A 15,261-nucleotide genomic window follows, 5' to 3' on the forward strand; every position below is an offset into this window, starting at 1 on the left:
CTGCTTACAGTTCTCCTAAAACTATTTAGATGGTTTGTGCGTGATATGGGTGTTCTTGGGTTTTTGCCCTGCGATAGGCTGCTCGATGACGAGTGTCTATGTGTAGGTTTTCCAAGAATGCTCTGAACTCGCACCCCTTTTCTGCTTTCCTTTGACGACTTTGAACTTTGTATTTCCGTTATGTAAGTAATGGAAAGGGGTTGCCCGGTTCAAAAAAATTATTCATGTTGTCAACTTGAACTACTTGAACAATCATTCATGTTGGATGATTGTCAAGCATGTGTTTTGACTGGTACTTGGACTTGTCAACGTGAGTTGATACTTGGACTGGTCAACCTGCATAGTATTTGAACTAGTCAACTTGACCTATAAGCTAGCAGGCTTGTATTTCGTGTTTTTTTCTTTCTTTAGGAAGTATAACGGGGAGTTTGGATCTGTCATCTGTGACCAGAAATATCTCGAGCATGTGAGGCCCTATTGCCCTCCCGTTCCTCCCTACCTCTAGCAGACTCCGTAAAAGGAACGAACCAGCAAAATAACCGTTAAAATACAGATCGGGGTAAAAAATGCTGCCAGACCAGACCCCACAAACGCGTCCGATCCGTATTTTTTTATGGGGCACAGCAAAATGCCCACCCCAACCCGCAAAAACGCAGGTTCTTCCCCTGCCCCATCGGTGCCCTGTATATATATCTAGAAGCGGTTGGTTGGTGAAACATTTCACCCGTGCTTTTCCCCCACCCACTGCGCGAGGCGTCGCCTTCGATTCTGGCCATACCAGCCGCCGGGATCAATACCGGGGGCTGCCGCAGGCCCTATATCAACCTCCCCCACGCCCTCGTGCCTCGGTTGGCCGAAAAACTGCAGATCGGCGGCTGTTTTGTCGCGGCCACCGGATTTGGCTTTTCCGGCCACCGGCAGCTGCGCCAAAGCCATGGATTGATCGGGGAGCACCCGCACAGCCCCGGCAAAGCGACATCGCCGCATGCAGGTACTGATTCATCCTCTAGTCGCCGGCGTCAGTTTGCCGGCAAGAACTCTTTCGACTATAGTCCGGACTCGGTGGTCGCGCACCGGTTGGCCGGCTTGCTGATGCCGCTCATACAGTGCGAGGACTGCCTAGAAAAAGTGATGCGGCTCACATCCAACACACGGGAGCACCTCGGATGGGTATTCTTCAAATACAAAAATGACGGGCTACGGTCTTCATCCTCTTCGGCTCTGTGAACTTATTTGGTTAAATTACGGTAGCTTATTGAGGTGTTCATCAGTGTAGGAAGGTGGATGCTCTTTTTAGTATTGAGAAGAAGAATACATCGATCTATTGATAGAAAGAAACTTAATAGATGTTAGTGTACTCCTTAGTATAATTGAGCCTAATGATGCAGCTGCATGTGGAATTAGAAAAGAAATTAGAGGGGAAGCAATGTCAACTTCTTTAGAATCAAAGCCAAAGAATGAAGAATGCAAGATGAAGACCCCCTAGATCAACAATGAATGCATGGAGAAGTTGTTGATCTATCTAGTGGGAGCAGTTATGGAAGTTGGATATCGTCTAAAATGTCTAATTCTGGTTCTTGTTTTCTTTGATCTTGCTGTTTTAGCATAGTTTGATGAATTACAATGTATTCAATGCCTTTGAAGAAAATAAAGAAGCAACTAAATGTGTTTTCATGCCTGGAAATATAATGTAAATAACAGATTTTGCGGGCCGGCGTGGGCGGCGGCCAAACAGACCCCGCAAAACGGAGCCGTATAAAAGGATATTCTGCATATCCTTTTATACGGGTCCGTTTTGTGGTGTCTGCTCGGCCGTCGCCCACGGCGGCCCGCAAAAGCGTTTTTTTCATGAAGTGCAAACGACTTCTGCGGGTCGGCTTTATACAGGTCTGTAAGAGATGCTCTTAGTCATTTTTCATGTTCACCATGTGTTAGAAATTAGATAAAAGGGGTCGTGATATTTTCTTTTTGAAAACATCAGGACTCCATTGCGTAATTTTATTAATTTTTAGATAAATAGTAAAAAAAGGAGTTCAAGAAAAGAAAAGGAGGCCATACATCAAAAACTGAAAAAAGCAAACAAAACATACAACAAATACAACATATACATTTCGGGGGGACTCAATAGCCAGATCCCAAGAGCTCATCTAAAAACGGCCACCCATGCTGCCACCCCACTGTACTGCTGCCTCTTGGCCCTTTAGGTAAGCCATTTCATCTCTTCTGTGAACTTACGCCTGGAAGCATACAAGCTTGGTGGTACCTTGTTAAAGATGAAGTCATTTCTTGTGGTCCGAATGGCCCAACATACAAGAATTATAACTCCATGATAGTATATTTCTTGATAGTATCTATGCGCCTGCCTCATTCTATTCGACACTCATTACCAGAATTTGGAAATTCCTGATTGTTCGACCCATGCTAGTATATTTCATTTTAGGCCGTCATTTAAGATAGCCCATAGCAATTGTGGACGAAGGAGTGCTAGTTTTTGTTCGCCCAAAGAACATGCTTGGTTTTATGTTCGGCGGGTGACTAGTTTGGTTAGCGTGGGCTGAAATTTTGGCTCAATCCATCAGAACATTTCCAACGCTAGGTGCATCCTAGCTCACCCTAGGCGTTTGGGTATTCTAATCCGCTATCCAAACCCGAACCGAACCGAATTATTCGAATTGTCGAGTAATTCAAGTATAGGGTTAGGGTTCGGCTTCCAGTCTGAAAAACCCGAAATACCCATACTATCCGAATTATTTATACTAACCAAATTATTCATGCTATTATCACGTTGTCATGTTACCCATACTAACTAAAATATCCGTACTATTCAAAAATACCTATGCTATCCTAATTATTCATACCAAAGCTGATGTGTGCTCCTAATATTTTGGGGTTTTAGGTTGCCCGAATTACCTGAACCGAAATTTCTGGTAATTTTGGTTTGGATATTTTTTGGCTCAGACAATTCCGGTTCCCATTTTTGACTAACCGGTTTAACCATAAACCGAACTATCCGAACCAAAATAATCATAATACCCAAACGCCGAGGGTGAATCCTTCCTACCGACCTAATTAAAATTTCCTATCCTGAAGCTAACGGAAAATGAAGCCTTCGTTCCGATGGAGCACGCTGCCGTCTTGCCACCTGCAGCATCGACTATCACGGTCATTGTCCGCTAACCTGACGGCGACCATCTCGACAAAATAACCAGTGTTAATCACCAGTGCTGCCCGTTTTAACAACATCCTCCCAAACAACAACCGGAAGAAGCTACACCTTTCTGTAACGGACATTGTACATGGCCTAAGAAATGCTGATCCTAACTTTGCTTTTGGATTCTCGACATTGTGCAGCATGCGGATCGACATTTATAGTACAGATGGGTGGTTGGCTGAAGCATCAAGAGCATATATACAACCATAGTGCCCAGCCACTTTAGTATCTAAGATGCACACAGACAACACAGACACACAAAGCACGCCGACGAACAAATAGTAAAGTCATATTACACCGAAGCTATGTGGTAGGCAAGATAGATGCGATGAGATATTCGATCGTCAAACTACAACAATGATTATATCCGTATCAATCATCTCATGACACCGCACAGACGACAAGGTTATTGAACAACAACTTCAGCTGTCGAACATTAATTCTCGAGCAGATTATTACGACAAAGGGAAAAAAAATACATCTCGAACGCACAACATTAATTCTTTGATATATGTAATTAACTCGATGTCCTCGGAACGAGGCGAGCACGAAGCGGGTCCTTGAGGACGATGAGGGTATCCAAATCCTCAGTCATGTCGACCTTTTGTCCTTGAACCGCCGGCAGCCACTGGAACTCCTTGATGAGGGTGCCGACGAAGTACTCCAAGTGCAGGGTGGCGAGGGAGTAGCCGGGGCACAACCGGCGTCCGGCGCCGAAAGGCATCATCTTGACCTCCCTGCTCCCCGTGACGTCCACGCCGCAGCCCTCGCCGCCGTCCAGGAACCGCTCCGGCCGGAACTCGTGTGGCTCCGTCCACACCGACTCGTCGAGCCCGTAGTCGGCGACGAGGAAGTGGACCTGGGCGTCCTTGGGCACCGTGTAGTCGCCGATGTCCGTGTCTTCCATGGCCCTGTGGGTGAAAATCAGGTGCGCTCCGGGGTGCATCCGCATGCCCTCGAGCACGACGGCCTTGAGGTACCGCATCCCGCGGAGGTCGCCTTCCTTGAGCTCCCCCTCGCCCCTCACCTCGTCGTAGAGCTTGGCTTGCACGTCTGGGTGGTTCACCAGCTCCGCCATGATCCACTCGAACAAGGTGGCCGTGGTGTCCGTGCCGGCGACCATGACCTCCGCGGTGAGCGTGGTGATCTCCGCGTCGGTTAAGGCGCGGTCGCCTTCGTCCGGCAGGCGCATCGCGAGGAGGGTGTCCGCGTAGCACGGCGGATCATTGTCCTCCTCGACGGTGGTGGAGTTGCTGGTGGGCGAGGGCGAGGGCGATGGCGATGGCGAGGGCAAGGCTCGCCTCGCCTGGAGCAGCGGGAGGAAGATCTCTTGGCGTGTTTTCGCCAAGTCCTCGTAGTACGCCCACCGCTTCCAGAATATCTTTTTGGTGATTGCCGGGAGGAAGGAGAAGACGGGGAAGCTCATGACGGCGTTGAACATCTTGATCTGCAGGGCGAAGAGGTGGTCCAGCACCGGCGTGCTGACCCCGGACCCGAGGCTCATGTACGTGAGCAGGTCGAACATGGTGCGGCGGAATATCATCCTCACCTTGACGGGCTCGCCGTCGCCGGTGGCGGAGGCAAGCCGGGCGAGAAGCGAGTCGCGGGTGCGCCGCCTGGCCTTCTCGAAGCGGGCGACCCGTGCCGGGTTGAGCGCCTCGGCGAGGTTGCGGCGCACGCGGCGCCAGTAGGGCCCGTAGGTCGCGGTGATGATGGAGCGGGTGAAGAAGACGGGCCACGGGTCGTAGAACGTGGCGGGGCGGTCGGCGAAGGTGGCGCCGCCCTGGACGAGCATGCGGTGCGCGATGGCGCGGTCCTGGACGAAGACGAGCGTCTTGAAGAGGCGGACGGAGATGATGCCGCCGTAGCGCGCGTGCAGCTCGCGGAGGATGGGGCCGACGTGGAAGACGGAGCGTCGGAGCTTGAAGAACATGGCCAGGAATTCCAGAGTCGACGGGCCTGGGGGCAGCTCTCCTTTTCCGGCGGTCTTCCTCCCTCTGCCGAGCAGGTAGAGGACTGCCCCGACGAGAGTGATGGCGCCCATGAGGAGAGGCGACGAGGCCGCCGTCAGACCCTCCATTCCCATTGTTAACGCAGCGGGGATGGTCAACTCAGCTCTGCTTTTCTCATGGGCTGCAACATATATATGATATCCGTAGTTATAAGAGACCTGATAAATACTAGCAAAACCGGAAGTAGAAACATTCCATTCCATTAGAGGAGCAAGAAGCACCCATCAGATTCAGATCACATATATTAATTATATACCTGCAGACGCACTGCTTGTTCCAGAGTGCAAAAACCGAGACTGCTCCATCGATGCCCCACAATGCTTCAACCCTGCGATTGATAAGGATGAAGAAGGATTCAGAGAACGCATCACATTTCCCATGTCCAGACACATATATATATTTGCTTGTTTGTATTCCTCCAAGTTATCAAATGAACTAGTGTAGTTAATTACCATGTGGCCGGCGTCCAGCAAGCTGTAGGTGCATGGAAGGTTGTCGCCATGGCGCGGCTGTGGGCCGGACCTGGGGAGCATGGAAGAGTGACGCCTGCATCGCTGCTCGTCCCTCTTCTTCTTCTTCTTCTTCTTCTTCTTCTTCTTCTTCTTCTTCTTCTTCTTCCTTGCCTTTCTACTCCTGCACAATTGGGTATGTAATAGTACTGCCTCAGCAACTCCGCTGATCCTTCAGCACTATCTACCCCTATGCTATTTATAAGACAAGGCTACGAACCATGGGCTCCTCACTACTACAGAAATGCATATTTGTTTTGGGCATACGAGTCGTTCGCCGTGGAACAGTGGCTAGATATTGACGTCCTAGTATAATAGTATTCAGTTTCCTCTAAGACTATTCCATCTTCTATATATGTATCATCTTGCCTCCTCTTTTGACTACCTCTCTTCTTACCTGATGTGTCCCCATCATGTTCGTCTCTCTCTCTTTTCTTGCTTTCTCCACCTCATGTTCCAACACGTGAGGAGACTTGCATGAAAGATCAAAGAAGAACTAAAAAAAATACATGATTTTTTGTGTGTGCTAAACATCTGAATTTGGCACGAACGTATTTGGTACACCAGGGAGTTTCGATCATGTAGTAGAAGTCCGGTTGTGAGTAAAGGTTCTATGATTGCAGAGTTGGTATGTCGAAAACTGTTAGAAACTAATTAGTAGGTTAGTGTATTAGCAAAGGAATGTGTCCAACCCCGAACAGTCGTGTCTCTTCTCTCTCTATTGCCAACATGCACCTGTTCTGGAGGGATGCCTCCGAACAAACACCTCTTCTTCGCACCTCTTCCATATGTGTATATACTTGAGAATCAATAGAAACAGGACTAATGGTCCATTCACTTTTATTCAATCTCGTTCTATTGTAACACGTTATCAATACAGAGTCTCTACCGCGAAAAAAAACCGTGTGCGAGATGGTTGTTATGCACAGGCGCTGGAAACTGAAGAACCAAGATCTCGGAATGGACGATGGGAGCAATGGATACGTTTCCGGAGACGAATACTGCTGTCTTGGGCCGCAGCGTTGACATGCGCTCCACTGCGTTCACAGCTTGCAGGTCGTAGAACGTGGTCCATTCACGTTCACACAGGACTAATGGTCCATTCACACAAAAGCATCCGTTTGCTTCAAACAAAGGTTCCTCAAGATTCGACTATTACCGAGTAATGTGCATCTTTCCTTTGTCTAATAGGAAGCAACATCGTCCACACGCCTCTATAATCATATATCTTGCCACATCAAACATATGACATCAATGGACTGTTTTTATCTTTTTAGACTTAAAATTGTTTTATTTTTTAAGTAAAAAATCCAACAAACAATCCATTTTCATCATTAAGTCCTCTCGACGAGATCTGTAAAACTAGATCCCAAATTGATATGTTGCGACGATTTTTTTTAGGGGGGGGGGGGGGGGGCTACAAGTTGCCACATGTTTACCCTAAAGTTGCCATAACCTTTACAATAAAGTTGCCCTGACATATTTCATCTAGTTTTTTCTTCTAGATTTAAACTACCATTGTATTTCAACTACTTTTCATGGTAATTTTTATTAATTGACCATGACAAATTTTAGTAATTAACCACGACAAATTTAATTCGTGAATCATGGCAATTTTTGGTAATTCATCACGGCAAATTGAGTTTATAGATCATGGTAAATTTTATTATTTTGACCATAACAATTCTAGTATTTTGAAATGAAAATTATTTGTTGTGTGAGAACCATAGCAAATTTAAGTAATTCAACATGACAATTTTAGTTTATGGTTCATGGAAAATTTGAGGCAGTGACCATGCATTTTGAAAACAACTAACGACATATTTCTATTTTTACTTATGAACCATGTCAAAATTATTTCATGGATCATGGCAAGTTTAGTTTATTAATTTCTGTTTTTATAACATGCCAAAGTTTATTTGAAACGTAGGTGAAAAAATAGTTGAAATATATCATGGCAACTTCCGTGCAATCATGATGGCAATTTCTATGCAATAGACATAACAACTTTTAACCAAAAAAGAAATTCGCCGAAACATATTAATATGAGATATAATTTCGAAAATCTCGCCGCAACGATTTATTGGTTAAAACGGTTTTTTAGTCGCATTTTTTATCTAAAAGATCAAACAATTTAAGAACTAAAAAGATAAAAGATTTTGTTGACATGTTATTTAAAAGATCAAACTTCAGTCACTAGCTTCGACAAGTTGACTTATCTCAGCTAGAGGTCCAGGCATGTTAGTTACGCAACTGAAATAGACGTGAGCTTTAGTCGTGGACATGTGCCTTGACATACTATTACACTATATCATGTGTGAGACCACAAATTAGCTCTGTTCTCTCAATGCGAACGTTACTTTGTCCTTCTCATGGTGAGAATCAAAGACCTCCCGAAATTCAGTAATAGGGGGTTGTACAAAATATTTTACCGAACATCACTAAATTATTAAGAGCGAGTGATAGTTCACTATAATATTCACTTTCCTCTAATAAGACTATTCCATCTTCCATATACCATCTTGCCTCCTCACCACCTCTTCTTATGTTTTTTCTTATCTGTCCACATCATTTTCCACTCTATTTCCATGTTTTCTCCACCTCGTGTTCCAACCCATGACGAGATTTACATAAAAGAACAATGAAGAATAGAAAAAAAAATGTTATCTGTTTGTGGTGCTAAACATGTCAATTTGTCCAACGTATTTGGCACTCCAGGGACTTTTCATCCTGCAGTAGAAGTCCTGTGGTGAGTAAAGATTATGTGATTGTAGAGTTGGTATGTCGAGAACCACATGGCATGGCAAATCGTACAAAGTTTGACATGGTGAGCACACATGTTGCACTGCAGAATTGAACACAGTTTTTTAGTATACACGCTGAAAATTAAAAGAATAAAGTTTATTGGAAGAAATTTGCAGGACTACGTTTATTGGAACAAAATTTTCTATTATCCTGGATGAGCAGACTGCTGCTCCAATTGGCTAAAATATCACTTTGTCTTTGCTCATCCTGTCCAATGATATGGGTTTGGAACTTTCCCTTAGCTACATCACTAGTAGAAAACAGGGCTATCGTTCGGTCCTGGCCAGCCCATTAGTCCCGATTCTTCAAGAACCGAGACCAATGGGGCACTAGTGGGGACAGGGCCTATAGCCCCGGCCCATAAGGGGCTTTAGTCCCGGTTCACCAACCGGGACTAAAGGGGCGGGACTAAAGACCTAACCTTTAGACCCGGCCCTGTTACAAGCCGGGACTAAAGGTGCTCCACGTGGGCGCCTCGTAGCTGATGGGGAGCGTCGCATGGGAAACAAAAATTTTCCTACGCGCACGAAGACCTATCATAGTGATGTCCATCTACGAGAGGGGATGAGTGATCTACGTACCCTTGTAGATCGTACAGCAGAAGCGATAAGAGATCGCGGTTGATGTAGTGGAACGTCCTCACGTCCCTCGATCCGCCCCGCGAACAATCCCGCGATCAGTCTCACGATCTAGTACCGAACGGACGGCACCTCCGCGTTCAGCACACGTACAGCTCGACGATGATCTCGGCCTTCTTGATCCAGCAAGAGAGACGGAGAGGTAGAAGAGTTCTCCGGCAGCGTGACGGCGCTCCGGAGGTTGGTGACGATCTTGTCTCAGCAGGGCTCCGCCCGAGCTCCGCAGAAACGCGATCTAGAGGAAAAACTATGGAGGTATGTGGTCGGGCAGCCGTGAGAAAGTCGTCTCAAATCTGCCCTAAAAGCCCCATATATATAGGAGGAGGGAGGGGGACCTTGCCTTGGAGTCCAAGGGACCCCAAGGGGGTCGGCCGAGCCAGGGGGGAGGACTCTCCGCCCCCAAACCGAGTCCTACTTGGTTTGGTGGGAGGGAGTCCTTCCCCCTTCCCACTTCTTCCTTTTTTTTTCTTTCTTCCTTTGATTTTTATTCCTTGGCGCATAGGACTTGGTGGGCTGTCCCACCAGCCCACTAAGGGCTGGTGTGACCCCCCCCAAATACCTATGGCCTTCCCCGGAGTGGGTTGCCCCCCTCCGGTGAACCCCCGGAACCCATTCGTCATTCCCGGTACATTCCCGGTAACTCCGAAAACCTTCCGGTAATCAAATGAGGTCATCCTATATATCAATCTTCGTTTCCGGACCATTCCGGAAACCCTCGTGACGTCCGTGATCTCATCCGGGACTCCGAACAACATTCGGTAACCAACCATATAACTCAAATACGCATAAAACAACGTCGAACCTTAAGTGTGCAGACCCTGCGGGTTCGAGAACTATGTAGACATGACCCGAGAGACTCCTCGGTCAATATCCAATAGCGGGACCTGGATGCCCATATTGGATCCTACATATTCTACGAAGATCTTATCGTTTGAACCTCAGTGCCAAGGATTCGTATAATCCCGTATGTCATTCCCTTTGTCCATCGGTATGTTACTTGCCCGAGATTCGATCGTCAGTATCCGCATACCTATTTCAATCTCGTTTACCGGCAAGTCTCTTTACTCGTTCCGTAATACAAGATCCCGCAACTTACACTAAGTTACATTGCTTGCAAGGCTTGTGTGTGATGTTGTATTACCGAGTGGGCCCCGAGATACCTCTCCGTCACACGGAGTGACAAATCCCAGTCTTGATCCATACTAACTCAACTAACACCTTCGGAGATACTTGTAGAGCATCTTTATAGTCACCCAGTTACGTTGCGACGTTTGATACACACAAAGCATTCCTCCGGTGTCAGTGAGTTATATGATCTCATGGTCATAGGAATAAATACTTGACACGCATAAAACAGTAGCAACAAAATGACACGATCAACATGCTACGTCTATTAGTTTGGGTCTAGTCCATCACGTGTTTCTCCTAATGACGTGATCCAGTTATCAAGCAACAACACCTTGTTCATAATCAGAAGACACTGACTATCATCAATCAACTGGCTAGCCAACTAGAGGCATGCTAGGGACGGTGTTTTGTCTATGTATCCACACATGCAAATGAGTCTTCATTCAATACAATTATAGCATGGATAATAAACTATTATCTTGATACAGGAATTATAATAATAACTATACATTTATTATTGCCTCTAGGGCATAATTCCAACAGTCTCCCACTTGCACTAGAGTCAATAATCTAGCCCTCACATCACCATGTGAATTACATTGTAATGAATCTAACACCCATACAGTTCTGGTGTCGATCATGTTTTGGCCGTGGAAGAGGTTTAGTCAGCGGGTCTGCTACATTCAGATCCGTGTGCACTTTGCATATATTTATGTCCTCCTCCTCGACGTAGTCGCGGATGAGGTTGAAGCATCGTTTGATGTGTCTGGTCTTCTTGTGAAACCTTGGTTCCTTTGCTAAGGCAATGGCACCAGTGTTGTCACAGAACAAGGTTATAGGATCCAGTGCACTCGGCACCACTCCAAGATCCGTCATGAACTGCTTCATCCAGACACCCTCCTTAGCCGCCTCCGAGGCAGCCATGTACTCTGCTTCACATGTAGAATCTGCCACGACGCTTTGCTTGGAACTGCACCAGCTTACTGCACCCCCATTAAGAATAAATACGTATCCGGTTTGCGACTTAGAGTCGTCCGGATCTGTGTCAAAGCTTGCATCGACGTAACCTTTTACGGCGAGCTCTTCGTCACCTCCATACACGAGAAACATCTCCTTAGTCCTTTTCAAGTACTTAGGATATTCTTGACCGCCGTCCAGTGATCCACTCCTGGATTACTCTGGAACCTGCCTGCCATACTTATGGCCAGGCTAACATCCGGTCTAGTGCACAGCATCGCATACATGATAGAGCCTATGGCTGAAGCATAGGGGACGGAGCGCATATGCTCTCTATCTTCATCAGTTGCTGGGCACTGAGTCTTACTCAATCTCGTACCTTGTAACACTGGCAAGAACCCTTTCTTGGACTGTTCCATTTTGAACCTCTTCAAAACTTTATCAAGGTATGTGCTTTGTGAAAGTCCTATCAGGCGTTTTGATCTATCCCTATAGATCTTAATGCCTAGAATGTAAGCAGCTTCTCCTAGGTCCTTCATAGAGAAACTTTTATTCAAGTAACCTTTTATGCTCTCCAAAAGCTCTACGTTGTTTCCAATCAGCAATATGTCATCCACATATAATATTAGAAACGCCACAGAGCTCCCACTCACTTTCTTGTAAATACAAGATTCTCCAACCACTTGTATAAACCCAAATGCTTTGATCACTTCATCAAAGCGTTTGTTCCAACTCCGAGATGCTTGCACCAGTCCATAAATGGATCGCTGGAGCTTGCACACCTTGTCAGCATTTTTAGGATCGACAAAACCTTCGGGTTGCATCATATACAACTCTTCCTTAAGGAAACCGTTAAGGAACGCCGTTTTGACATCCATCTGCCAGATTTCATAATCGAAAAATGCAGCTATTGCTAACATGATTCTGACGGACTTAAGCATCGCTACGGGAGAGAAAGTCTCATCGTAGTCAATTCCTGGAACTTGTGAAAAACCCTTTGCCACAAGTCGAGCTTTATAAACGGTCACATTACCGTCAGCGTCCGTCTTCTTCTTAAATATCCATTTGTTCTGAATAGCCTTGCGGCCCTCAGGCAGTATCTCCAAAGTCCACACTTTGTTCTCATACATGGATCCTATCTCGGATTTCATGGCTTCTAGCCATTTGTTGGAATCTGGGCCCACCATTGCTTCTTCATAATTTGCAGGTTCATTGTTGTCTAACAACATGATTGATAAGACGGGATTACCGTACCACTCTGGAGCAGCACGTGATCTCGTCGACCTGCGTGGTTCAACAGAAACTTGAATTGGAGTTTCATGATCATCATCATTAACTTCCTCCTCAACCGGCGTCGCAATGACAGAGGTTTCCCCTTGCCCTGCGCCACCATCCAGAGGGATGAGAGGTTCGACAACCTCGTCAAGTTCTATCTTCCTCCCACTCAATTCTCTCGAGAGAAACTCCTTCTCGAGAAAAGTTCCGTTCTTAGCAACAAACACTTTGCCCTCGGATTTGAGATAGAAGGTGTACCCAACTGTCTCTTTTGGGTAACCTATGAAGACGCACTTTTCCGCTTTGGGTTCCAGCTTTTCAGGCTGAAGCTTTTTGACATAAGCATCACATCCCCAAACTTTAAGGAACGACAACTTTGGCCTTTTGCCATACCACAGTTCATATGGTGTCGTCTCAACGGATTTCGATGGTGCCCTATTTAAAGTGAATGCAGCTGTTTCTAATGCATAACCCCAAAATGATAACGGCAAATCAGTAAGAGACATCATAGATCGCACCATTTCTAACAAAGTACGATTACGACGTTCGGACACACCATTACGCTGTGGTGTTCCAGGCGGTGTTAACTGCGAAACAATTCCACATTGTCTTAAGTGAGTACCAAACTCGAAACTCAGATACTCACCCCCACGATCAGACCGCAGGAACTTGATCTTCTTGTTACGATGATTTTCCACTTCACTCTGAAATTGTTTGAACTTTTCAAATGTTTCAGACTTGTGCTTCATCAAGTAGACATAACCATATCTACTTAAATCGTCAGTGAAGGTGAGAAAATAACGATATCCGCCGCGTGCCTCCACGCTCATTGGACCACACACATCGGTATGTATGATTTCCAACAAGTCACTTGCACGCTCCATTGTTCCGGAGAACGGAGTCTTAGTCATCTTGCCCATGAGGCATGGTTCGCACGTGTCAAGTGAATCAAAGTCAAGTGACTCCAAAAGTCCATCAGCATGGAGTTTCTTCATGCGCTTTATACCAATATGACCCAAGCGGCAGTGCCATAAAAATATGATGCTATCATTGTTTACTCTAACTCTTTTGGTCTCAATGTTATGTATATGCGTATCTCTATCAAGATTCAATATGAACAATCCTCTCACATTCGGTGCATGACCATAAAAGATGTTACTCATAGAAATAGAACAACCATTATTCTCAGACTTAAAAGAGTAACCGTCTCGCAATAAACAAGATCCAGATATAATGTTCATGCTCAACGCAGGCACTAAATAACAATGATTTAAGTTCATCACTAATCCCGATGGTAGTTGAAGTGACACGGTGCCGACGGCGATTGCATCAACCTTGGAACCGTTTCCTACGCGCATCGTCACTTCGTCTTTCGCCAGCCTCCGTCTATTCCGCAGTTCCTGTTTCGAGTTGCAAATGTGAGCAACAGAACCGGTATTGAATACCCAGGCACTACTACGAGAGCCGGTTAAGTACACATCAATAACATGTATATCAAATATACCTGATTTTTCTTTGCCCGCCTTCTTATCTGCCAGATACTTGGGGCAATTGCGCTTCCAGTGACCCATACCCTTGCAATAGAAGCACTCTGTTTCAGGCTTAGGTCCAGCCTTGGGTTTCTTCGGCGGATTGGCAACAGGCTTGCCGCTCTTCTTCGAATTGCCCTTCTTGCCTTTGCCGTTTCTCTTGAAACTAGTGGTCTTGCTCACCATCAACACTTGATGCTCTTTACGGAGTTCAGACTCTGCGACTTTCAGCATCGCAAACAACTCGCCGGGAGACTTGTTCATCCCTTGCATGTTGTAGTTCAACACAAAGCCTTTATAGCTTGGCGGCAGTGATTGGAGGATTCTGTCAGTGATAGCTTCTTGCGGGAGTTCAATCCCCAGTTCAGCTAGACGGTTTGAGTACCCAGACATTTTGAGCACATGTTCACTGACAGACGAGTTTTCCTCCATCTTGCAAGCATAGAATTTATCGGAGGTCTCATACCTCTCGATCCGGGCGTTCTTCTGAAAGATAAACTTCAACTCCTGGAACATCTCAAATGCTCCATGACGCTCAAAGCGACGTTGAAGTCCCGGTTCTAAGCCATACAAGACTGCACATTGAACTATTGAGTAGTCCTCCTTACGCGCTAACCAAGCGTTCTTAACATCCTAATCAGCCGTAGCGGGTGGTTCATCTCCTAGCGCAGCATTAAGGACATAATCCTTCTTTCCAGCTTGTAAGATTAGCTTAAGATTACGAGCCCAGTCTACAAAGTTGCTTCCATCATCTTTCAACTTAGCTTTCTCTAGGAACGTATTAAAATTCAGGATGACACTTGCGTGAGCCATGATCTACAACACAAATATATTCAAAGTGGACTTAGACTATGTTCAAGATAATTAGAGTTCAACTTAATCAAATTATATGCTAAACTCCCACTCAAAAAGTACATCTCTCTAGTCATTTGAGTGGTTCATGATCCACTTACACTATCCCAAGTCCGATCATCACGTGAGTCGAGAGTAGTTTCAGTGGTAAGCATCCCTATGCTAATCATATCAACTATATGATTCATGATCGACCTTTCGGTCTCATGTGTTCCGAGGCCATGTCTGCACATGCTAGGCTCGTCAAGCTTAACCCGAGTGTATGTGAACGTTGAGTCTATCACACCCGATCATCACGTGGTGTCTCGAAACGACGAACTGTAGCAACGGTGCACAGTCGGGGAG

The 15,261-nt window shown here is 45.9% G+C and overlaps 1 protein-coding gene across 1 annotated transcript; it reads right to left on the reverse strand.

Annotated features, from left to right (window-relative positions):
- Positions 1-3,607: 3,607 nt before the first annotated feature.
- Positions 3,608-5,927, reverse strand: LOC123429125 (cytochrome P450 89A2-like). The gene is made up of 3 exons (XM_045113188.1): positions 5,676-5,927; positions 5,480-5,551; positions 3,608-5,344 (listed from the first exon to the last, which is right to left on the reverse strand). The coding sequence occupies exons 1-3, from the start codon at positions 5,773-5,775 to the stop codon at positions 3,729-3,731; spliced, it is 1,788 nt and encodes a 595-aa protein (XP_044969123.1). The 5' UTR covers positions 5,776-5,927; the 3' UTR covers positions 3,608-3,728.
- Between the last annotated feature and the right edge of the window lie 9,334 nt (positions 5,928-15,261).

Source organism: Hordeum vulgare, chromosome 2H (genome assembly GCF_904849725.1).
Source record: "Hordeum vulgare subsp. vulgare chromosome 2H, MorexV3_pseudomolecules_assembly, whole genome shotgun sequence".
Lineage (NCBI taxonomy): Eukaryota > Viridiplantae > Streptophyta > Magnoliopsida > Poales > Poaceae > Hordeum > Hordeum vulgare.